We start from the raw sequence: 25,188 nt of genomic DNA on the forward strand, positions 1-25,188 counted from the left end.
TGCTTCTTGGATTTACATACTCTACTATTGAATCTGTGTAAATTATTCTTTATTTTAGTTAATGCCTCCTTCATTTCTGACTGTGCATCCATCATTTCTGACTGGTCCTTTTTTATGCTCTTGAGGCCCTCACTAAGTTCACAGAGGTTCTCACTAAGTTCATTGAGCATCCTTATAAGCAGTATTTTGAACTCAGCATCTGTTAGGTTGCTTATCCCCATTTCGCTTAGTTCTTTTCTTGGGGTTTTGTTCTGTTCTTTCATTTGGGACCTGTTTGTCTCCTCATTTTGTCTGCCTCTCTGTGTTTGTTTCTGTGTATTACTTAATGAGAGGTATGGGGCTAGCTGAGACCAGATGCTGCTTGTTTGAAAGAATTTAGGAAAACCTGAAGCAGGATCCAAGACAGGCCAGTCCTATGGTTAAGCAAGTGGGAACAGCTTGGGTGGGCCTGAAAATTGGGTGGGGCGGGGCCTCAGGGAGTCAGCAGGGCGGGGCTACCAGTGTGAGCCAGGTTGCTGGAGTCCCTGATATGGAGGCTGTCTGCTGCCCCAGGGAAGGGCTCACCATAGGAACAAAAGCCTCTGACAGCATGTTTGTCCTGGAGAAAGCCCCCTCTCCAGCCCTCACTCCAGTGCCAAACAGCTCAGTTCTTCCCTGTGTGACTCTGGTGCCCTTCTAGCTGCCTCCCCTCTGAGCTTAGAGGGAGTGAGTCCGATAAGTCTGTGCGCGGACCCTTTAAGGAGCTGCCTGGGGCTCCAACCGTGTCAGCTTCCCTGAGCCTCAGTTCCCTCTGGTTTTTCCAGCCAGAAGTTATGGGGACTTCTCTTCCTGGCACTGGAACCCTGAGCGGAGCACCTGGTGTGTACGGGGACCCCTCAGTCCTCAGGGAGGACCTTCCCAGCCTAGGTGTCCTCCTGATTTTTATCCGCCACACGTTGGTGTGGGACCAGCCCGTCTGCCTCCGCCAGTCTGGATGTGGCTACTGCTTTAATTCTGTAGTTGTAGGACTTCCATTCAGCTTGATTTCAGGCGGTTTTGAATGATGGCTGTTCTGTAGTTTAGTTGTAACTTTGATGTGGTTGTGGGAGGACGCGATACCGCGTTTACCTACACTGCCATCTTGACTGGAAGTCCTCTACTTTTTTTTTTTACAAAACAGTAAATAGAGGGATCATTAATGAATAGGTATTATAAATATTTCCTTTATACTGACATTTCCTAAAGTATTATTTTCACTTATGGTCATAATATACTTTTAAGCGATAAAACAACAATTTTAACCAGAGAATAAAAAGCTGTTTATTTGATAAGTTAAAAGAAGTGGGACAGGCCCTGGCCGGTAGCTAAGTGGTTAGAGCATCCGCCTGTGAACCAGAGTCGTAGGTTCAATTCCAGCCAAGGGCATGTACCTTGGTTGCAGTTCGTCCCCGGTTCTGGTCAGGGTCCTGCAGGAGGCAACCAGTCAATGTGTCTCTCTCATGTCAATGTTTCGCTTTCTCTCTCTCTCTCCCCCTCCCGCCCTCCCTCTTCTCCACTCTATCTAAATATGAATGGAAAAATCCTCAAGTGAAGATTAAAATAAATAAATAAATAAAAGGGGCAGTTTGTTAAGGAGACTAAATGCATGACTTTATTCCTTTTCTAAGTACATGTCTATATAATCAACTGTAGGTTATATTCAAAAAAGACTAGAGGATATATGAGATATTAAATAATGAGATATTAAAGAGGCTTTGTTCAGTCACTAAACTCTGGGATAAGCTACAAATTCTAGAATCATCATCACTTTTAGACATTGTTAAAGACTAAGAATCATAAGCCCAAGAGGATTTGACTAACCAAACGACTGAACAAAATGATCTTAAAAGTTTCTTCCAATCTCACTGTTTCATTATTTTTTATGACCTCCTAATATGGCCTAGCATGGGGTCTAGCACATAGTAAACATTCATAAATATTTAAATAAATACATGAATAACTTAAGATAATTATTCTTGAATTAAATTCTTATACTTAGTAAATGCATTTTAAGAAAAAGTTGTTTTCACTCTTTAATGGCACACATCGCATCACTGTAACAAAACCAACTTTTTATGCCTCTCTTACCTCTGGTGGTCCACTAAAAGAATAAGCATACAGAATAGGCTGAATCATGATTAGGGACTGGGTCAGATCTTGACGCATAAAATGGTGACGATAATATGAACTCTCATCAGGGCTATTGTTAAAAATTTGCAAGAATGGAGATCTTCTTAAGTGGAACATAAACTATAAGATAAAACATGTGAGATAGCTTTTTAATGACTTTAATATTGCAAAAGGAGTTTACTACTATAAAAAGCATTTTATTACAACTACTAAAACCACAATAAAACAAGTTATAACAATGTTCTAAATTATATTTCTCAGGAAAAAAAACTTATATTTATCAGTTACTTGAAATATAATTTGATAATTAAAAAATTAAAATAAAAGAGGTGACTAAGAGGAAAAACAAAAGTAGAGACAAAAACCCCTACCTCAGATTCAAGTTTTTCAGAGACCGATGCCAGGCGGCGCATTATCAGCATTCTTTGTTTTTATTCTTCATCTCTCTGGCCACATCTCTGGGCTTTATTATTATTATTAACACCACCAAACTACCCTAAAGCAGTGGTTCTCAACCTGTGGGTCGCGACCCCTTTGGGGGTCGAACGACCCTTTCATAAGGATCACCTAAGACCATCAGAAAACACATATTTCCAATGGCGATTCATAACAGTAGCATAATCTGTTATGAAGTAGCAACAAAAATAATTTTATGGTTGGGGTTCACCACAACATAAGGAACTGTGTTAAAGGGTCGCGGCATTAGAAAGGTTGAGAACCACTGCTCTAAGAGAACATAAAAACAGATGAACAGGTTTTCTGTTGTTTTTTTTTATAGCTCCTACAAATTGCACTGGAAAGGGTCTGCGTTGGTGTTTAAAAAGGACTTACATATACCCACTTGTTTCTTAATATTTAAGGTCTTCCTTATCTCTAAGTAACATTCCCTATACTGTTTCATATATTCTTTCTCCTTTCACTTTCTCCCCTTCCACTCACTCTTCATATGAAAGAGTACAGAAAGGGGGAGAGTGAAACCCAAATGAAGGACAGTTCCACTGACCTCTGACACAATCAAAGGTACAGTCCACAGGATCAGCTCCAAAGTACTCCCACTCGTTCTTTCTCTCACCTTCCTTCAGCCCTGGGGTCTCAAGTGTCTACATACTGCTTCTGAAAACAACTCACTCCAACACATGCCACTGACTAAAATCCTCATTCCTTTTCCTAATGACTGAGAGGTTTTCTCATCCCTCAACACTTCACTCTCTTTATTCACAGGAATGCATAACTGGTAAATTTGGAGTTAAATATTTTGAAGATGAAGATTTCTGTTAAGTTCAATCTATGTCACCATTGAGAAGATCAGGCTTTGAAAACCCAAAGTAAAAAAGTCTTTCTGGGTCTCCTGGTCTGTATTTCCCATAGAGGGGAAAAGATGGGATGCCCAGATTTCTCACAATCTAAAAGCCTAAAGAGAAGGTTGAGAGTATGGAGAGAAGAGAAAGGAAGGAAAGTGTGGAAAATTTAGTCAAATGCATATGCTAATACCCTCATTTCCTTTTCTATTAGCTTCTGCTATGAAGATGAGGCCTGAGAATTCCCCAAACAGCAAGAGTTTTTGCCTGTCTTAACATAAGTGGACTCTGACTTTTCTAGTTCTTCAAAACTTCTCCAGAGGTTTAGGGAAGTCTCCCTCTTTAAACACGGAGTTTCTAGGTTACAGATCAATAAAACATTTTCCAAAAACATGTAAGAGGAGCTCTGAAAAAAAAGTTGAGGCTTTAAAAAAAAGTTTTCATGGGCAAAAAATAGAATTTCCACTTATCAATATTAACCATTCTTCTAGGCTGAGCTAAAATGCCACCTATTCTATAAATATGTATCCAAACATCCATCTGGAAGAATTCCTTTCAGTTTCCTTTAAATTCTATATATCTCTCATACCATTTCTCGTTTTCAGTTCTGTGATCTCACCCTTTAGATTGAAAACTCCTTAAAAATGGGATCCAGCCCTGGCTGGTGTGGTTCAATGGGTAGAGCATCAGCCTACACATCAAAGGGTCATGGGTTCAAGTCCCAGACAAGGGCATGTACCTGGGTTGCAGGTTTGATCCCCAGCCCAGTCAGGGCACTTATGGGAAGCAACTAATCAGTGTGTCTCTATCACATGGATGTTTCTCTCTCTCTCTCCCTCCCCCTCCCTTCCACTTTCTCTAAAAATTAATGCTAAAAATATCTTTGGATAAGGATTAAAAAAACAAAAAAAATGGGATCTATATCAATCATTCTTATTCTCCTAAAGTTCCTTGCACATAGTACTTAGTTGAATGTTATCTTGTTACTCAATATATAAACAACTTACATTTTTTAAAATATTAATCAAAAATAACAGATAGAGGAATAGATTCCACTGCCCAAATAAAAAATATTCTGTAAAATAAACCCCATTAGCATATTTTCTATTTATCTGGTATGTTCCCATAAAACCGTTCTCAGTTGTTGATACCATGCTGTAAGACTAGTTGATTGGTAAAATTACTTCAGGTAAAATTCATCTGGTACCACAATAATTAGACCCCTTATATCAGAGAGAAAGCTAATCTGGCCTACCCCTACTTCTATTCCACAATAAGGCTCTAGAGTAGATTTCTATTCACCACAAATAAATGAATATTTGCAAGGCCAACATAAAAATACTATATACTTTTTTACTGACTACTCACAGCACAATATTAATTTCTTATCTATCCCAAACCTTACCTAACCAAAAAAATAACACAATACAATAGGTTCTGTAAATTAAATAAAAGTCAACAAGGAAAGTGAAAGCCAATGCTATTATCAACACAAAGAAAATAACATAGACCTTTTATCTACTCACCTGTGGATAAAGGGAGAAAGTTTCTGAAAATCTGAAGGAACTTGGATCATCTTTGTGATATTCTCCAAATTTCTGACACTAAATAAAATAAAGCATGTTAGTAATATACTTCCTGGCATAGAATTAAAACTATGGCCTAGCCCTGGCCCGGTTTGGCTCAGCAGTTAGGGCATCGGCCCACAGACCAAAAAATTTCGGGTTTGATTCCAGTCAAGGGCATGTACCTCAGTTGCAGTTTGATCCGCGGCCCTGGTCAGGGTCATGTGGGAGGCAACCAATTGATGTCTCTCTCACATCAATGTTTCTTTCTCTCTCTCTTTCCCTTCCACTCTCCCTCCCACTCTGTCTGAAAATCAATGGAAAAATATCAAGTGAGGATTTAAAAAAAAAACTGTGGCCTATACATATTCTATTTTTAAAAGTTATTATCCTTTAGCCCTGGCTGATTTGGCTCAGTGGTTAGAGTGTTGGCCCATGGACCAGAAAGTCCCAGCTTCAGTTTCCTGTAAGGGCATGTACCTTGGTTGCAGTTTGTCCCCAGCCTCGATTGGGGTTGTGTGGATGGCAGCCACTCAAAGTGTCTCTCTCACATCGATGTTTCTCTCTCTTCCTCCCTCTCTCCCTCCTGCTCTATCTGAAGATATATTCAAAAATGTCCTTGGGGGAGGATAAAAAAGAAAAAAAAGTTATTATCCTTTAGAAGGCAGGTACTTGATCTAGGATAAAACTGGAATATTGCCTATAGACTAACTAAAATAATGATTACAACCAAAGAAATACATTTGAATTTCATAAGTACTTATGTATCTAGCTACGCCTTATAGAGCACATAAAAAAGGCGTAATTGATTTGATCACATCTGTGGCTTCCAGGAAAAATCATTTCAGAACCATAGTTATCCAAAGGACAGAAATGCTATAGTGGTAGAGCTAATCCTTAGAAAACAGATCTTGGTATCTGGGAATAAGAGTTTGATGGTCTTCAATGTCTCCTAATTATACTTCACTAATGAAACTTATAGGTTAATAATCTTCACTGTCCAACATGATAGCCACTAGATACATGTGGCAATTTAAAGTAATTAAAATTAAATAAACATTCAGTTCCTCAGTTGCACTAGCCATACAGGAGTGAACAAAAGTAGGTTTATAGTTGTAATAGAAATAAATGATACAATAATTAATAAATAATACAAGAATAAACTGTTTTGTGTACTCACAACTGTAAACCTACTTTTGCCTACCTCTGTATCTGAAGTGCTCAACAGCCACAGGTGGGTAGTAGTGTCATAATGGACAGTGCAAGTTATAGAGACTTCCACCACTGCCAAAAGTTCTCCTGGATAGTACTGACCTAGAATACCTAATACACTTGAAAAGATCTAGAATATCAAATATATTGAAAAGATGTGAAAAAGCCAGTATGTCAGGCATTATTCAGAACTATCAATCACATGATATTAAATGTACACATTTTCTATTGTGCCTAGGATTCTGATAAAATAAAGCATTAGGCAAATCTGATATTATGGTTAGTGACAGTATCAAAAAGATTGTTGACTTTTATGCTTGGGTAACTACAGATGTCCAAAAGGATAATTTCCAGACTGGAATATATTGGATACTTCTGTCCAAAATTTTAGCTTTTATTATGAAAATTTTCTCATGTCATTAAATACTCTATTACTTCATTTTTTATAATAATTTTCTCTATTGATTTGAGAGAGAGAGGGAGAAAGAGAGAAACATCAATGAGAGAGAACATCAATTGGCCACCTCCTTCATGCCCCCTAATGGGGATTGGGCTCACAATTTGGGCATGTGCCCTGACCAGGAATCGGACCAGCGTCCTCTGGGTGCACAGGTCGACGCTCAACCACTGAGCCACATGAGCCAGGCACTATTACTTTTTTTTTCCTTCTCCTGTAATGTAATTAATTTTGGTATTTTATTTCTTTTCTTTTCTCAATTTTTATTAATTTATTTTTGTTACAGATATTTCTCCTTTTCCCCCCCTACACACCCTCCTCCCAATCCTGCCTATTACTTCATTTTTAATGGCTGACTAGCATTCCACTATATTGTCATTGATATATATATATACCTGAGTTGCAGATTCAATCCCCAGCCCCAATCAGGGTCCTGCGGGAGGCAACCAATCAATGTGTCTCTCTCACATCAATGTTTCTCTCTCTCTCTCCCTTCTTCCTTTCCACTCTAACTAAAAATCAATGGAAAAATATCCTCAGGTGAGGATTAACCAAAAAAAATTAAATGAGGCTATATTGTACTAGCTATTTAGAATATCTTCTGTAATCAGAAGCTTCCCTTCAATTGTACACTAATTTGATTCAATCACTTAAAGAAAAAAACGTGAAGATCATATTCTCACCCCTTTTATCATATACAAGAGGTTCTTAGTCACTTGGGGTTCAGTGATTTTTTTTTATTGTTTTTTGAACTTTTCACACCATACGATACCAGCCACAGTGATGGACAGTTTCCAAGTTATCCTGCCAGTAATTTCTACAGAGATCTTTCAGTCCCATGTGGCACTGAGCAGTAGGATTCTGTTCATTTGGGTAAATCCTTTGTCAGTATCTGACATAAGGGAGACAACAGGTAACTGGTGAAAGCTGTTTTGCACAGAAAGCAGGAGAGCAGTCTAACAATGTCAGCCTCTTCCTCTCGAATTCCCTCCAACTTCCTCTTACACACAGCTGCCAACTGATTTATGAGACAGACAAGCGATACTGTTGTGACAGAAGATTAGGGTACAATTTTCACTACGCCATGACTCACCTGTCCTCTAGTCTCAACAGCCTGGCTGCTATTATAAACTGCAGAATGTATAGATTAGAAGTGAATTATATTGTCAGGTTTCTGTAATTTCAAAAAAAATTTTGTATTTTTTTGCAACTGACACATTTAGTTATTTATAAGGCCATTCTGTTTTATATTTTATTAGTGTTTGTGTTTTACAAGCATGTCAAACAACAGGGCAATTTTTTTTACTGATTTTTAGAGACAGAGGAAGAAAGAGAAACATTGTTGTGAGAGTGAACATCGATTGGCTGCCTCCTGCACAACCCCTACCAGGGATTGAGCCAGCAACCCGGGCTGCTGCCCTGACCTGGAGTTGATCTGGCAACCTTTCAGTGCACAGGACAACGCTCAACCAACTGAGCCACACCAGCCAGGGCCAATATGGCAATTTTTGAAGCTGAGGTGTGAGATGTAGAGAAAGATTCTAGACATAATCCTACAGAGAATTCTAAAGAATTATAATCTTTCTGAGTCATTTCACTAAGTCATGCAAAAAGGACACAAAAAAAGTCTGTCTTCACAATGAAAGCTGCTTATCAGTGGTTTTTACATTAAGCTACTAACCCAAGTTGCACTATTCAATTTTGTGTCATATATGATAACCAACAAAGGCTGTAATAGCTCTAGAAAAAGGGAAAATGCACTTTACTATGAATCATAGCCATCTGACAAATAAAGGTGCTGATTCCTTCAAACAGCTTCTAGAACTTCAAATTAATAAAGTGTTTGCTTAAGTCACATTCAATCAAAAGGCTCAGGATGCAACCTATTTCAGAGCACAACTTATTACCCAGAAAAAGAAAAGTCACATAGTTGGTGAGAACCTAATAAGGCCAACACGTAAAATTACTCTAAGTAAAATACTGGGACAAGATGTAATCTGAGAAAATGAAAAGGTTCCATCTTAAAACAATATAATAAGTAAGTGCACTGATAACATGTTACATGATGCTGAGAGATTTGTGTAATTAGCTGAAAAATAAAAGCTTCTCTATTCAGGTTGATGAATCAAAGGATTTCACCAATTTCATGTCAAATTGCTAAATAATAGTGAAATTCAAAACTTTTATGCTGCCCTATACAAGCAAAGGTCAAAATGTGTGTGTGTGCATATATATATGTATATATATATTTTTTTTTTAATTTTATTTTTTATCCTCACCTGAGGACATTTTTTTGCATTTATCTTCAGACAGAGCGGGAAGGAGAGAGGAAGGGAGAGAGAGAGAAACATCAATGTGAGAGAGACATATCGAGTGGTTGCCACCCACACAACCCCAACCAGAGCTGGGGACAAACTGCAACTGAGGCACCTGCCCTTAGCGGGAATCGAACCTGGGACTCTCTGGTCCACAGACTGACACTCTAACCGCTGAGCAAAACCAGCCAGGGCAAGGTCAAAATATATTCAATGTTTTATCTTCCTATCTGGAAACAAAAGGTCTATCTTGGAGGAATTGTGTTGGCATTTGAACTGATGGTGTGCAATCAATGGTTGACTCAATGAGAGGTTTTATGTCTCGTTAAAAAATGACATGCTCTCAACATCACTAATCATCAGAGAGATGCAAATTAAAACAACAATGAGGTATCACCTCACACCTGTCAGAATGGCCGCCATCAACAAATCATCAAACAACAAGTGTTGGCGAGGGTGTGGAGAAAAGGGGACTCTAATACACTGCTGGTGGGAATGCAGACTGGTGCAGCCGCTATGGAAAACAATATGGTGCTACCTCAAAAAATTAAAAATTGAACTTCCATTTGACCCAGTGATCCCACTGCTGGGAATATACCCTAAGAAGCCTGAAACACCAATCAGGAAGAATATATGTACCCGCATGTTCATAGCACCACTATTTACAATAGCTAAGATCTGTAAACAGCCCAAGTGTCCACCAGTAGACGAATGGATAAAAAAGCAGTGGTACATATACACAATGGAGTACTATGCAGCGGTAAGAAAGAAAGATCTCTTATCCTTTGAGACGACATGGAGGGACCTGGAAAGTATTATCCTAAGTGAAAGAAGCCAAGCAGAAAAAGACAAATACCACATGATCTCACTTATATACGGAATATAATGAACATAACAGTCTGAGGAATACAGTAGACCCAGACACATGGAAGTAGGGCACAGACTGACATCCCTCAGAAGAGGGGATGGGGGGTGGGGGGGTGGGAAGAGATAAACCACAGAACTTATATGCAGGTATGCATGACCAATGGACATGGACAACTAAGCCGGGGACAGGGTGGAGGGGGGGTAGGGTGGGGGGTGCCAATGGGGTAAAAAGGTAAAATATCTGTAACAAAAAAATAAATAAAAACTCATAATAAAAAAAAAAATGACATGCTGACGTTGCCACAACACTGCTTTCATCACAGAGAAGTGCTAGTGTAAAAACACTGAGAGATAAAATGGAAAAAAAAGTTCTCAATGATGCTTCAAAAATGACTAATATTATTAAACTAAGATTAGTTCACTCAAGAATGTTTTAAAAGCTACATAAACATCTATACAAAGAACACAAAACCCTCCTTACAAATAGAAATATGATAGCTTAGCAGGGAGTTCTCACCAGGGTGTTTAAGAAGGAAATAAAAGGCCAGAATCTATTGAGTAGCATTAGGAAAAGAACTCAATTAAACTCTAGGTCAAGTAATAGGTTCCCGACATGTCAAAAATCCATCATTATCAATAACTTTACTAGTACACACTTCGATAATCTAGATCAAGATAATCAAGATATCTATATTTTTCTATAATTAGTTATATTATGTATAATTTTTATATCCCAATTCGTTTCTCTTAAAAATTTCCATTAAAATGAAAATAGAAAACTAAAACCATAGCAATCAGAAAATATGCAAAAAAGTGGTAAAAAGTTACAGTAATTTAATATTATGTTTGAAACAAATGTGATACCAGCCAAAAGAAAATTAAGATGTTACATAATTGTCACTACCATATTAAGGGGAAAAGGCATTTTAGTTTAGTGGAAGAGTAAGTGAATTCTACTATTCATTATTATGCCTTTTTCAGCAACTTGAATAGGAGTCCCTATTATCAGTGTCTCTCAATTACACTGTTAAAGACTTGGAAAAAGATTAACAACAACAAATATTTACTACAAATAAAGGCATAAGATTTAAAAAATCATAATGTTCACTTCTTACCAGTCGAATGAGCTGTCTGTCTAGCCATCTAAGCACATCTGGCCCTTCCTCTGTTTCTGTTCTATATATTGCCAGCCTGGCCATAAGAATGGCAGCAGCCTCCTGGTCAAAAGATGCAGCAATGTTCTGGATTTGAGTTTGAGCATCTGCCCAGCTAAAGACAAGAAGAAAGCACAGAAATGCTGCTAAAATATTATATTCACAATATCACAGTTTAACATATTTAAATTTAAAAGGTACAGAAATTACTCCAATATTTTAAAATTCCAATATTACCTAGAAAAATGGCATTTAATAAAAATCACTAATAGCAGTTTCAGTACACTATTCATTGTTTTTATTTATTTTGTTTATTTATTTAGTTAGTTAGTTAATATGCACCTGAGGCTATTTTTCCATCAATTTTTAGACAGAGTTGAAGGAAGGAAGGGGGAGAGAAAAACATCAATGAGAGAGAGAGACACATTGATTAGATGCCTCCCACACAACCCTGACCAGGGCCAGGGATCGAACCTGCAACCCAGGTATGTGCCCTTGACCTGAATCGAACCTGCAACCACCCTTCAGTCTCTAGGCAGACACTCTAACTGCTGAGCCAAACAGGCCAGGACAACATTCATTATTTTTAATGTATCCAAACCTAATGAAATCTTCTAAAGTAACTGTAAAGATAGATCTCCATATACATTCCTTAAAACATTAATATTTTTACAAGTAAAATTAATAGCACAGGTCTGTCATGTGCACATATATACACAAGTCTCTTAGACTTTAAAATTTTATTTATTTTATTCTGTAAAAGCAGAAAGATGGAAATAAAAAATAAAGGCTTTCTCTAAACCTAAGTAATTCTCATTGACTAAACTAAAACTAATAAATTATCAAAAAAATTTTCTCACTGGTCCTTTTCTTTTAATATACTGGGGTAACATTAGTTAATAAAATTATATAGGTTTCAGCTGTACACGTCTATAATTCAGCATCTATGTATTGTATGTATGTTCACCACCCCTAGACAAGTCTCCTTTCATCACCATTTATCCCTCCTTTAACCTCTTCTACCTCCCCCTACTCCTCTTTCCCACTAGTAATCAACATATTGTTGTCTGTGTCTGAGTCTTTCGGGTTTCTTACTGATTTTAGAAAGAGGGAGGGGGGAGGGAAAGGAGGAAAGAGAAGAGAAAGGGGGTAAGAAAAAGAGAGAAATATTCATCAGTTGCCCCCACACACATCCAGACCAGGAATCAAACCCACAACTTGGATATGTGCCCTGACTAGTAATCAAACCCGCCCCCTTTTGATGTATGGGACAACACTCCAACCAACTGAGCCACACTAGCCAGTGCTATGAGGTTCTTTTGTTTGTTTCATCCCTTCACCTTTTTCACCCCAATCCTCTTCCTCTCTGATAGCTGTCAATCTGTTCTCTTACCTGTGAGTCTGTTTCTATTTTGATTGTTAGTTTATTTTGTTCATTAGATTCCACATATAAGAGAAATCATATGGTACTTGTCATTCTCTGAATGGCTTATTTCACCTCAAATAATACTATCCAGGTCCATCCATGCTGTCGCAAAAGCTAAGATTTCCTTCTTTTTTACAGCCAAGTAGAATTCCATTGTGTAGATGTACCACTGCTTTTTCATCTACGCATCTACTGATGGACACTTGGGCTGCTTCCAAATCTTGGCTACTATAAATAACACTGCAATAAACATAGGGTACATATATTCTTTCGAATCAGTGTTTCAGGTTTCTTCAGATACATTTCCAGGAGTTGATTGCTGAGTCACAAGGCAGATTCATTTTTACTTTTTTTTTTTATCCTCACCGGAGGACATTTTTCCACTTTTTGTTCAGATAGAGTAGGAAGGAGAGAGAGGAAGAGACAGAGAGAAACATCAACGTGAAAGGGACACATCAAGTGGCTGCCACGCACACAACCAACAGAGCCGGGGACAAACTGCAACCAAGCTACGTGCCCTTAGCGGGAACCGAACTTGGGTCTCTCTGCACCACAGGCGGATGCTCTAACCACTAAGCCAAACTGATGAGGGCTCATTTTTACTTTTTTTTTCATCCTCACCGGAGGATATTTTTCCGTTTTTTGTACAGATAGAGTGGGAGGGAGAGAGAGGAAGGGAGAGAAAGAGAGAAACATCGACGTGAAGGGACACATCAAGTGGCTGCCACCCGCACGACCAACCAGTGCCGGGGACAAACTGCAACCAAAGTAAGCGCCCTTAGCGGGAACCAAACCCAGGTCTCTCCGGACCGCAGGCCGACGCTCTAACCGCTGAGCCAAACTGGCCAGGGCTCATTTTTACTTTTTGAGGTAACTCCATAATGCTTTCCAGTGGCTGCACCAATCTGCATTCCCACCAACAATACACAAGGGTTCCCTTTTCTCCACATCCTCACCAACACTTGTTTTTGATTTACTGATGGTAGCCATTCTGACAGCTGTGAGGTGGTATCTTTTGTGGTTTAATTTGCTTTTCTCTTGATGATTAGTGATGTTGAGTATCTTTTCATTTGTCTATTGGACTATATGCCCCCTTGGAAAAGTGTCTATTCAGGTCCTTTGCCCATTTTTTATTTGGATTGTTTTTGGTTTTGGTGTTGAGTAGTACAAGTTCTTCATAAATTTTGGACATGGACTTCATTATCAGATGTATCATTAGTATGTTCTCCCATTCAGTGGCTTGTCTTTTCACTTATATTGATGGTTTCTTAAGCTGTGCAAAATTTTTTAGTTTTATGCAATCCAATTTGTTTATTTTTTGTTCTCCTTGCCAGTAGCCATATATCACAAAAAATATTGCTACAAGAAATGTCCAAGATTTTACTGCCAATGCTTTCTTCTAGGATTTTTATGGTTTTGAGTCTAACATTTAAGTCTTTAATCCAGTTTGAGTTTATCTGGCTATGTATGATGTGAGAAGGTGGTCTAATTTCATTTTTTTGCATATATATAGCCAATCTTCCCAACACTATTTTTAAAAATGTTTTCTTTGCCCTGGCCAGTTTGGCTCAGCGGTTAGAGCGTCGGCCTACGGTCTGGAGAGACCCGGGTTCGATTCCCGCTAAGGGCACGTACCTCGGTTGCAGTTTGTCCCTGGCCCTGGTTGGATTGTGTGGGTGGCGACCACTCGATGTGTCCCTTTCACGTCGATGTTTCTCTCTCTCTCTCTCCCTCCCACTCTATCTGAACAAAATATCAAAAAATGTCCTCGGGTGAGGATAAAAAATATATATATATATATATATATATATGTTTTCTTTTATTGATTTTTAGAGAGAGAAGAAGGAAGAGGGGGAAAGAGATGGAAATATTGATGAGAGAGACACATCAACTGGCTGCCTCCTGCACACACCCAATGGGGACTGAGCCCACAACCCAGGCAAGTGCCCTGACCGTAATCGAACCGGCAACTTCTATGGGTTGACACTCAACCACTGAGCCACACCAGGGGGGCCCAACACCATTTATTGAAGATTATCATTACTCCATTTTATATTCTTTCTTCGTCAAATATGAATTTACCATAAAGGCACTGGTTTATTACTGGGTTCTCTATTCTGTTCCATTGATCTCTATATCTGTTTTCATGCTAGGACCATGCTGTTTTGGTAACTATGGCCTTGTAGTATAGTTTGATATCAGGTAGCATGATTACTCCCGCTTTGTTCTTCCTCAAGATTGCTGTGACTATTCTGGGTCCAAATTTTTTGAATATTTGTTTCACTTCTGTGACATATGCCATTGGTAACTTAATAGGAATTGTGTTGAATCTATAGATTGCTTTGGGTAGTATGAACATTTTAATGATGTTAATTCTTCCTATCCATAAACATGTTATATGTTTCCACTCATTACTATATTCTTCAATTTCTTTCTTCAGTGTCAGAATTTTCCAAGGACAAGTCTTTTACATCCTTAGTTAAATTTATTCCTAACTTTAACTTTTTTTGATGCAATTGCAAATGGGTTTTCCTAGTTTCCCTTTCTGATAATTCATTATTGATGTATATAATTGCAACGGATTTCTGGGTATTATTTTGTATCCTGCTCATTTATCAGTTCTAGTTGTTTTTTGGAGGATTCTTTAAGGTTTTCTGTATACATAGTATCATGTCATCTGCAAATAATGACAGTTTTACTTCTTTCTTTCCAATTTGGATGCCCTGTACTTCTTTTTGTCTGATTGCTGTGGCTAGGACTTTAGAACTATGTTGAATAAGAGTAGTGAAAGCAGACATCTCTGTCTTGTTCCAGATCTTAAGGGAAACATTTGTAGCTTTTGTCCACCGAATATGATGTTGCTTTACGGTTTCAATGAATATTTTAGGGACTTAGAAGAAATAAAATGCTATTAGTCATTGTTTGAAAATATTCATTTTCTAATCAAAGATGTCACTCAAAATAGGAACCCAGTTTGGGAGCACCAGAATAGTTTTAATATGCAAATTAAACCTCTAACAAATACAACTTACTTCCTCGCAATGGTGGTCACTCGAATGCGTCTCTGCCCACTTGAATGCTGATACTGAGTCACAAACTGAATTGCACCACGCCCTCCTTGAGGAATTGGGGCATTATGCTGTGTGAAAGAAAGAGTAAAAACTAAGCAAAATCTACTTTGTTGTTGTCATACAGTCATTGACTGCACATCTTAGCACTAATAAAATTAATTCTAATACTGATTGGAAGGATTTTTTTACAGTACATACACAACATATGATATGTCACATAAAAGAAAGATGGATCTGGGAAAGGGGGAAAATGATGAAGGATAAGAGGAGTGAGTCCAACTAGGATATCAATTTCCTGTAACATATAATTGAGAAGAACATAAAAGTAACAAAATGAAGGGAGAAGTGTAAAGAAATTAACAGATAAAGAAAGCTGTGCCCTGGCCAGTTTGGCTCAGCAGTTAGAGCGTCAGCCTGTGGATTGGAGAGTCCTGGGTTTGGTTCCCGCTAAGGGCATGTACCTCGGTTGCACTTTGTCCCTGGCCCTGGTTGGGGTTGTGTGGGTGGCAACCACTCGATGTGTCTCTCTCACGTCGATGTTTCTCTCTCTCTCTTTTCCTCCCTCCCTCCCTCCCTCCCTCCCTCCCACTCTATCTGAAGATAAATGCAAAAATATCCTCAGGTGAGGATAAAAAAAAAAGAAAAGGTGTGAGGCAATTTTGCCTAATAGTAATTAGAAAGAGAAACTGAGCTAAGTCATACTCCACTATGTATATAAAATGAAAACAGAACTTTTAGAAGATAAATCACATGATGAACAAATGACCAATAATAAACTAGTAATGAGAAGAGACTAATGATTATAGTAACAATCCTCAGAAAGAAACAGCAAGAAGTCAATAGGAAAACTTTCTTCATGCCCTTTGACAATAGATATTCTTGCTTTGGTTTTGTTTGTTCTGGTCAATAACCACCATTATCTTGTTTACAAATTTTAACTGTTGGGGAAAAAAATTCTTATACCTGTCTTAGGAAGCCTGACTATTAATAGTCTGTGGTTCATTTTATGCCTAATAAGTACTGATATAGAAGCCAGTAATTTAATATATTAAATAATTCTTTAATATCATAACTTCCTCCTATAGCAAAAAAAAAATCTTTCTAATTATTGGAATCTTTACCTTGCAATTTTTTTCTATGGATTTTGACATTAAACTTTCTTGTGCTCATTTTGGCAGTACATATACTAAAACTGGAATGATACACAGATGATTAGCATGGCCCCTGTGCAAGAATGACAGGCAAATGTGTGAAGCTTCCATATTTTAAAAAATATATAAGGAAAAAAAACTTTCTTGTAGGGATCATAGTGTCATTACATATACACAGCATGTCATATTTAGGAGCTAGATACCAAATTACAAAAATTGACAGCTAGAACAAAATTAAAATTTTACTTATGCTTCAATTTTATATTAAAAAAAAAAATCCCTGATTCCAGCTAGTGTGGCTCAGTGGTTGAGCGTCAAGCCATACACCAAGAGGTCGCCAGTTCGATTCCCGGTCAGGACACATGCCCAGGTTGTAGGCCCGATCCCCAGTGGGGGACATGCAGGAGGCAGCCAGTCAATGTTCTCTCTCATCGATGTTTCTCTCTCTCTCTCTCCCTCTCACTTCCTCTCTCTCTAAAATATCAATAAAGTGAAATAAAAAACCCTGAAACTAAGTTGGGTCACCCAAGGTTGGGCATTTGCAGGTTTCCCTGACATCTCCTTCTATTATAGTATATCCTCTATTGAAAAATAGAAAACAACAAACAAAAACTTCAAAATAGAGTAAGCTTTGGGTTACATTTACTATTGGAAGAAAATACACAAAATATTTATGGCCTAAATTATGTACAAGTATTGTTTTAAACATACATTTCAATATTCAAATGTAAAAAGTCATACCTGATTGACAACCTCAAAATATATGGCTAAGGTTGTAGTGGGACTGAGTCCACATATCTTCCACTGACAAGTGCCACTTGTTCCTATCTCCTGTCAAAATAAAACATAACATGTTTGAAAAACTAGACAACATCATTTATTACTATAATATACTAAGGTGAAAAGGGGGTAATAAAAACTTCAGTAAGAAAAAAATCTATTTCAGGTTTCTAATAAATTCATTGAATATGAAAAACTTAAAATCATATTAAATATATCATAAAATAAAATTAAGCAATTTTTACACAATATAATTATAAAATAATTCAAATTTTTGCTAAGTAAATCACAAAAGTATTGATAGTTCTTCATTTTGTAGACTTTAAAAGTATATAACATTGCCCTGGAGAGTTCACTCAGTGGTTAGAGCATTGGCCCACAGACCAGGTTTGAGTCACAGGTTTGATTCCGGTCAAGGGCACGTACCTTAGTTTCGATTCGTCCCAGCCCTGGTTGGGGTCATGCAGGAGGCAGCCACTCAATGTGTCCCTTTCACATCGATGTTTCTCTTTCTCTCTCTCTCTCTCTCTCCTTCTTTCTTCCTCTCTCTCTCTCCCTCCCACTCTATCTGAACTAAAAGGTGGAAAAACGTCCTCAGGTGAGGATAATAAAGAAAGAAAGAAAGAAAGAAAGAAAGAAAGAAAGAAAGAAAGAAAGAAAGAAAGAAAGAAAGAAAGAAAGAAAGAAAGAAAGAAAGAAAGTATATCCCATTTAATGAAGAAATTACAACTAAAATTATCCTTCTATCCAACTGTTTGATATGTGTAAAGAGTTACTGATTTAGCCAGGCCACTGTGGCTCAGTAGACTGAGCATCAGCCCACGCACCAAGAGGCCGCCAGTTTGATTCCTGGTCAGGGTACATGCCCTGGTTGTGGGCTCGATCCCCAGTAGGGGGTGTGCAGGAGGCAGCCAATCAATGTTTCTCTTGCATCGATGTTTCTCTCTCCCTCTCCCTTCCTCTCTATCTAAAAATCAATAAAAATAAATTTTAAAAGAGAGATACTGATTTAACACATAATTTATGTACATATGAATACAGGCTCTCTGGATCTGAACTGCATAATTTTTTTTTTTTTTATCCTCACCCGAGGATATTTTTCCATTTTTTGTACAGATAGAGTGGGAGGGAGAGAGAGGAAGGGAGAAAGAGAGAGAAACATCGACGTGAAGGGACACATCGAGTGGCTGCCACCCGCACGACCAACCAGGGCCGGGGACAAACTGCAACCGAAGCACGTGCCCTTAGCGGGAACCGAACCCGGGTCTCTCCGGACCGCAGGCCGACGCACCAACCGCTGAGCCAAACTGGCCAGGGCCTGAACTGCATAATTTAAGCAGTCTTATTCCCAAGAAAAATTTTAAGATACAAATCTTTACCATGCAAACTGCTTAAAATTAATTTTCAGGTCAGTCATTTTAAAGGTGATTACCCACGTTGTGTTATTTGTCCCATCCTTCTCTCTACAGGAATAGTACATAATTCTACCATTTTTAAGAGCATTATACATACACTAGATCAGGGGTAAGGAACATTCAGCCCACAGCCCTCAAAATGAATACCAGCTAACATCACACTCCTCACCAAATTAGCCTGACCAAATAAGTACAGCAGGCTAATTTTTAAGTTGATAATTTTGTATGGCCCTCAAATGATGTTATAAATATCCAAATGGCCCTTGGCAGAAAAAAGGTTCCCCACCCCTGCACTGCATGGAATAATAAGAAAGGAATTGAAACTTATGTCTGTCTAATTTGGTTATTTTGTTATAAATTCTACTAACAAAAATATTTCAAAATTATTTTGATTTTCAGAAGAGTCCAAATTTCCAAATCATAGTTGTTAGGTTTTTTTAGGCCCACTGGGGTAGGAATAACTTAGGCATAAAAACTGAAGACTAGTACAGTACAAAAGTCTTAATTTAGGGGTGGGTGGGAAAAGGAGTATTCGGATAGAGCAATCACAAAAAGAGGTATACCGATAGAGGCTGAAAAACTGAGTCTACACAATAATTTTAAAAGGCATGCTACAATCTGCCACCCATGTCTCTGTTGGTTATTTCCTAAAAATTAAACTTTACTTTCTTTTTAGAATAAAGGTGACTTACATTTTCAGACACACAGGGTCCTTTAGAATTGAGAGACACACAGGGTCCAATAGCTCCTGAAATCTTTATTTCCCTTGAGGTCTGCAAAATAAGAAGACATACTACACTTTGGTGTGCTCAAAGATAAGCTCAAACATTCAACTATAAGTAAGTTAAAAATAATGATATTCTTTCACATTTAAAACTCAAAAGTTAATGGAAATATACTAACGTTAAAATAATTAATCAGTGAGCACTTTCCCCAAATTTAAAATCTACCCTTGACCTAACTGTAATCTTCTATTTCCAGTTGCCCAGAAGGACTCCATTTGGTAATTCACCCTCAATTCACTATCATATCATACCCAAAATTCATATTTCCTAAACCAAAACCTTACACACCAGCTTCAATTTTCCCTCCCACAGAAAAGTCTGTCACCAAGATTGGGTTTTTTCCAATCTCCACTGACATCAAAATTTAAGCTATCATTTACCTTCTATCTAAAAAAAATTAAAAAGCTTGCCCAGACAGTGTGGCTCAGTGGTTGAGCATCAACCCATGCACCAAGAGGTCACTGGTTCAATTCCCGGTCAGGGCACATGCCCAGGTTGTGGTCCTGATCCCTAGTGGGGGGCATGCAGGAGGCAGCCAATCAATTTTCTCTCTCATCGATGTTTCTATCTCTCTCTCCCTCTCACTTCCTCTCTCTCTAAAATCAATAAAGAAAAAAAAATTTTTTAATAAAAATATTTTAAAAAATTAAAAGCCTAACTCAATTTTCTTATTTGAGTTTCTTTTTCCTGACAAATCTTAAATGTGACTGTCAGATAAATTCTCCCCAAAGCACTATTAATTAACCTACAATGGCTGCTTCAGCCTCCTCATGCATCTGCAAACTACAGCCAACACACAGAACTAACCTCCTTCCCTTACATTCCCAATACAAACCATCCACTGGCACTGGGCAGCTTCCTCAAACATACTATGCTGATTCTCACCTCTGCGTCTCTCCTCACACTGGGCTCCTGTCCAAAATGCATTCTCTTTAATCAACTTAAATTCTGCCATCTTTCAAACACCAGTGTAAGGCACAATAAAATCATTTATTTTCTTGGATAAATTGTGTTCTGGATACATTAATCTTTCATCCTTAAACCTTCATGGCACTTTTATAATCTACTGTTATTTCATTCTATCACATGTTAAACTTGTCTTTCTCTCAAAACTAAGTTTCTTTATAAGAAGACCTGTGCTTTGGATATCCTTATGATCTCTACAATTTCTTAGCTTAACGCTGGACATTTAGCAAGCATTCAATATCATAATAAGATTAACAAGAAATATTTCATGAAAATTAAAAATCAATGGGCTTGCAATGAACTTGTAACTAACACTAAGCCTTTGGGTTTTTAAAATTCAAATTTGAAATGAATGATAGAAAATAATATCAACAACTACCAAACAATTACTGATTATTAAAGTAGAATAGAATAAGTTTCTCTTAAATTAGAATCAATTACTGTAATTTTTAAAATCTAGCACCTGCATAAGCTAATTCAGCACTAAAAAGATCAAACACACTAAAAAAGTTAAACCCTATAAAAAAGAAAAACTAAAGTTTAAGTGATTTTTACCTATATATCTTCTTTTCTAACAATTCTACAGAAGTGCTCAAGTAAAATTTTGTTGTACATTTTTAATTAATAAAATCTCTAACTCTGGCTTTCAATATAATATAACCACTATTTTTAAAGCATATGTTGAATTTGATGATCAGAATTTAAAAATTCTGATCAAGCCTGCAAATTTTTGGTTCTTACCTTTATTTCTAATGTACCACCAAAACCCATTTTAAACTGCCCATGCATATCTTTGGTGAAGACTCTTTGAAAAGTTTGCTTGAATAAGGAAGTGTTGAAAGAGTCACCCATTACCATGTATCCTCTGCATGGAAAGAACAGAAAACAATGTAGGTGACACAAGTAGTGGGTTCATGTGTTAAGACCAAAAGTAGATTGCTTCTCAGTGCTACTAACGAACTTTAAAGACATTTCCTAAAATGTACTACATTACTATTAATTTTTAAAACTCAAATATTTGAGAATGTACCCACTACACAAATAATCTAAATTCTGAGGGCACCTGAGTGCCCCTAACACTTGCATTTGTTCTCAGTAATTTTATCAGTTTATCTTTTTTATTTTTTCATCACCATTTATTCCCTTGTTCTCAGTTATTTTTAAAAGATGCTTTTGTTGATTTTTAGAGACAGGAACATTGATGTGAGATACATCAATCAGCCGCCTCATACACCCCCCCCAGTGGGGATCAAGCCCACAACCTGGGCATGTGTCCTGACCAGGAATCAAACCTGGACCTCTCAGTCCACGGGCCAATATTCAATCCACTGAGCTACACCAGCTGGGCTGTTCTCAGCAATTTAAAAAATTTTTTTTAGCCCTGGTTGGTTTTCTCAGTGGTTAGAGCATTGGCCCTCAGACCAAAGAGTCATGAATTCAATTCCTGGTCAAGGGCATGGTTGTGGGTTCAATCCCAGGCCATGGTTGGGGTAGTGCAGGAGGCAACCAATCAATGTATCTTTCTCACATCGATGTTTCTTTCTTTCCCTCCCTCCCTTCCAGTCTATCTAAAAATCAATGAAAAAATGTCCTCAGGTGAGGATATAAATAAAAAATTCTTCTTAAAAGAGGTAACACATATACACATTATAAAACGCAAAAGATACAAAAGGGTACACAGTAAGAAATGTGTCTGTCCCACCCTGGCTCCGTTCTCCATACTAGTGAAGATACCTGACAATTTGCAGCCTGCATTCTAATTCTTTTTTATTTTTCTTTGAACTTATAAAGTGTTTATGTCTGGAATTTTCTATTTAATATTTTCAGAATTCAGTTGACCACCAGTAACTGACGCCCTGGAAAGTGAAACCCTGAATAAGAGAAAGACTACTATAATATTTCTGCAGCATTGTACAACAGTGGCAATCTGTGCTTACAGTCACTCTTATGTAGGAGTAAAGCAACTGTCATCCCTTCCTTCACCCTAGTTTATTCTAACTCACAATACATTAAATTTACAATGACTTTTTAAAAAATCTTTATTGTTGAGAGTATTACAGATGCCCTCCCCATTTTCCCCCCATTGCCCCTCTCCACCCGACTCCCACCTGGCCCCAGTCCTTCACCATCCTATTGTCTGTGTTCATGGCCAATGCATATATGCATGTAAGTTCTTTGATTGCTCTCTTCCTGCCCCCCAAACTCCTCCCTCTGAGATTCCTGTACCTCTGCACAGTAAGTTCTCATTTAATGTCGATGGATTCTTGGAAACTGAAACTTTAAGCGAAATGACATAATAAAACCAATTTTACCAAAGGCTAACTGATACACACAAGTTAAGTTCTTATGGCATATTTCTCATCATAAAAACATCACCAAACTTTTAAATAAAGATCCCAAACACTTCTAATGTTAAACACTGAAATAAATGTGAGCTGTACATACATTTAAGAAAGATTAATAAAAACAAGATAATTTTTTTTCCTACCTGCCTATTCCACTTCAGGGTTGAGAGTGGCCAGAGCTTATCCCAAAAGCTCAAGGTACAAGGCAGGCACCACCCTGGCCAGGACACCCTCCCATTGCAGCCTAAATACACACACACACACGCACACACACACACCGCGTCAGACTGGACCATTTTAGACACTCCAATTCACCTCACTGAACATCTCTGGGATGAGTTAGGACACTGGAGTCCCTGGAGAAAACCCACACAGACATGGGGGGAATATGCAAACTCCACACTGTGGCCCTGTGTGATTCTTTTAAAACATTAAGTCAGATCACATCACTCTCTACTGAAAACTCTCCCATGACTTCCCATCTCACCCAAAGTAAAATCCAAAGCCCTAATAATAATCAAAAGGCCCTCACAATCTGTCCCCACTCACCTACCCTTTGGCCTCCTTGCTATCTCTCAAACACCCCAAGTATGTTCTCAACTTTGCCACTGCTATTCCCTCTGCCTGGAACACTCTTCCTTCATACATGCACATCACTCACTTTCTTACTTCCTTAAGTCTTTGCTAAACTGTCACCTTTAATGAGGTCATTCTTTCTCACCCTATTTGGAACTCCAAACTCCTATCCTCATTTCCTGACTTATTTTACTCTCCATAACATTTATCACCATCTGACATACTATCTACGTTATTTGTCTCAACTCTTCTCACTAGAATTGTTCATCTCACATGTGGATAATTAAATTAAAATGAAAAACTCAATTCCTCAGTCACACTTGCCACATTTCAATGGGACAATGCAAAAAATATGTCCAACAAAAAAATTACACTGAACAGTCCTGCAATAGAAGATAAGCTCCATGAGGGCAGATTTTTACTGCTGTATCTGCAGTAACTTAAACAGTTTGACACACAGCAGGTTTTCACTAATATTTATTAGAGGAATGCATTAAATAAATAAATCTGAGAAATGAGTTGACATACCTAATTGAGTTTTTAAATGCCTAATTAAATTATCCCAAAAACATGTAATGGCTGCCTATCAATGGAAGAGAAACACTTCCTACCTCATTCTATGAGGGCAGTATTACCCTGATACCAACAACAAAGCCATCACAAGGAAAGAAACTACAGATCAAGATCTCTTATGAAAACAGATGTAAAAATCCCCAACAAAATACTAGCAAATCAAAGCTGGTAATATATAAAAATAATTATTCACAAGTTAGATTCATCCCAGGAATGCAAGATTGGTTTAATATTTAAAAGAAGAAGAAAAGAAACTATAATACACCATATACATAGAATTTTAAAAATTGTGTGACTATCTCAATAAACATAGAAAACCATGTAACAAAATCCAATACCCTTTTCTCAAAAAAAAATTTTTTTTCAACAAACTAGGAATAGATGGGAAAGTCTTCAACCTGATATAGGCATTTACAAAAACCCACAGCTAACATCATACTTAATGGTGAAAGATGACAAGGTTTCCCAGTGAGATTAAGAACAGGCAAATCCACAGAGACAGACAGTAGATTAGTGGTTGTCTAGGCTGAGGGGGCAGGAGGAAGGAAAGAAAGGGAGAATGGGGAGTGACTGCTTATGTGTACAAAATTTCTCTCTGGTGTAATGTAAATGTTCTAAAATTAAATTATAGTGGTGGCTCCTCGACCTGTGAATATGTAAAAAAATATGAAAACTATTAAATGGGTAAATTTTATGGTATATGAATTATATCTCAAAAAAAGCTGTAAAATAATACAATGATTGCAGGATATCAAGATGAGCTTTTCTAACAGAACTGTACCTTTGTAACTGCATTTAAAGTAAAAGAAGCATCAAAAACTGTTAACAGCTGTTGCCCTGAAGTGGAAAGATGATGACTGGCTTTTTTCCTAAACTGTTATTACTGGTTTATATTTATAAACTGTCATTATTAGTTTATAACAGCAAAAATTGTTAAAATTTAAATACATACCCAGTAAGGTTGGGACAGCATTTCATCTCCAGGAGACCCGTCTGATCTAATGCGCATGCATAGATATCAATAACGTGACCAGTCGTAGCAGCTCGATTAGCCAATGCTTCAAAATGCTACAAAAGATTTTTT

At 37.6% G+C, this 25,188-nt stretch overlaps 1 protein-coding gene and 1 non-coding gene across 2 annotated transcripts in view; one reads left to right on the forward strand and one right to left on the reverse strand.

Moving 5' to 3' along the window:
• The window catches only part of SEC23A (Sec23 homolog A, COPII coat complex component), a 66,093-nt gene that overhangs the window by 18,889 nt on the left and 22,016 nt on the right, over positions 1-25,188 (reverse strand). The window contains exons 9-16 of the mRNA XM_036256993.1: positions 25,057-25,172; positions 21,352-21,475; positions 19,552-19,632; positions 17,406-17,495; positions 15,475-15,581; positions 10,978-11,131; positions 4,973-5,050; positions 2,107-2,268 (exon numbers count right to left, since the gene is read on the reverse strand). Coding sequence (XP_036112886.1) covers positions 2,107-2,268; positions 4,973-5,050; positions 10,978-11,131; positions 15,475-15,581; positions 17,406-17,495; positions 19,552-19,632; positions 21,352-21,475; positions 25,057-25,172 — 912 coding nt within the window. The remainder of the gene's footprint in view (positions 1-2,106; positions 2,269-4,972; positions 5,051-10,977; positions 11,132-15,474; positions 15,582-17,405; positions 17,496-19,551; positions 19,633-21,351; positions 21,476-25,056; positions 25,173-25,188) is intronic.
• LOC118621585 lies at positions 16,676-16,782 on the forward strand. Its single transcript, XR_004957734.1, has one exon. It is a non-coding gene; the product is annotated as a U6 spliceosomal RNA (small nuclear RNA).

This window comes from Molossus molossus, unplaced genomic scaffold, assembly GCF_014108415.1.
Source record: "Molossus molossus isolate mMolMol1 unplaced genomic scaffold, mMolMol1.p scaffold_m16_p_1, whole genome shotgun sequence".
In the NCBI taxonomy this organism is placed as follows: Eukaryota; Metazoa; Chordata; class Mammalia; order Chiroptera; family Molossidae; genus Molossus; species Molossus molossus.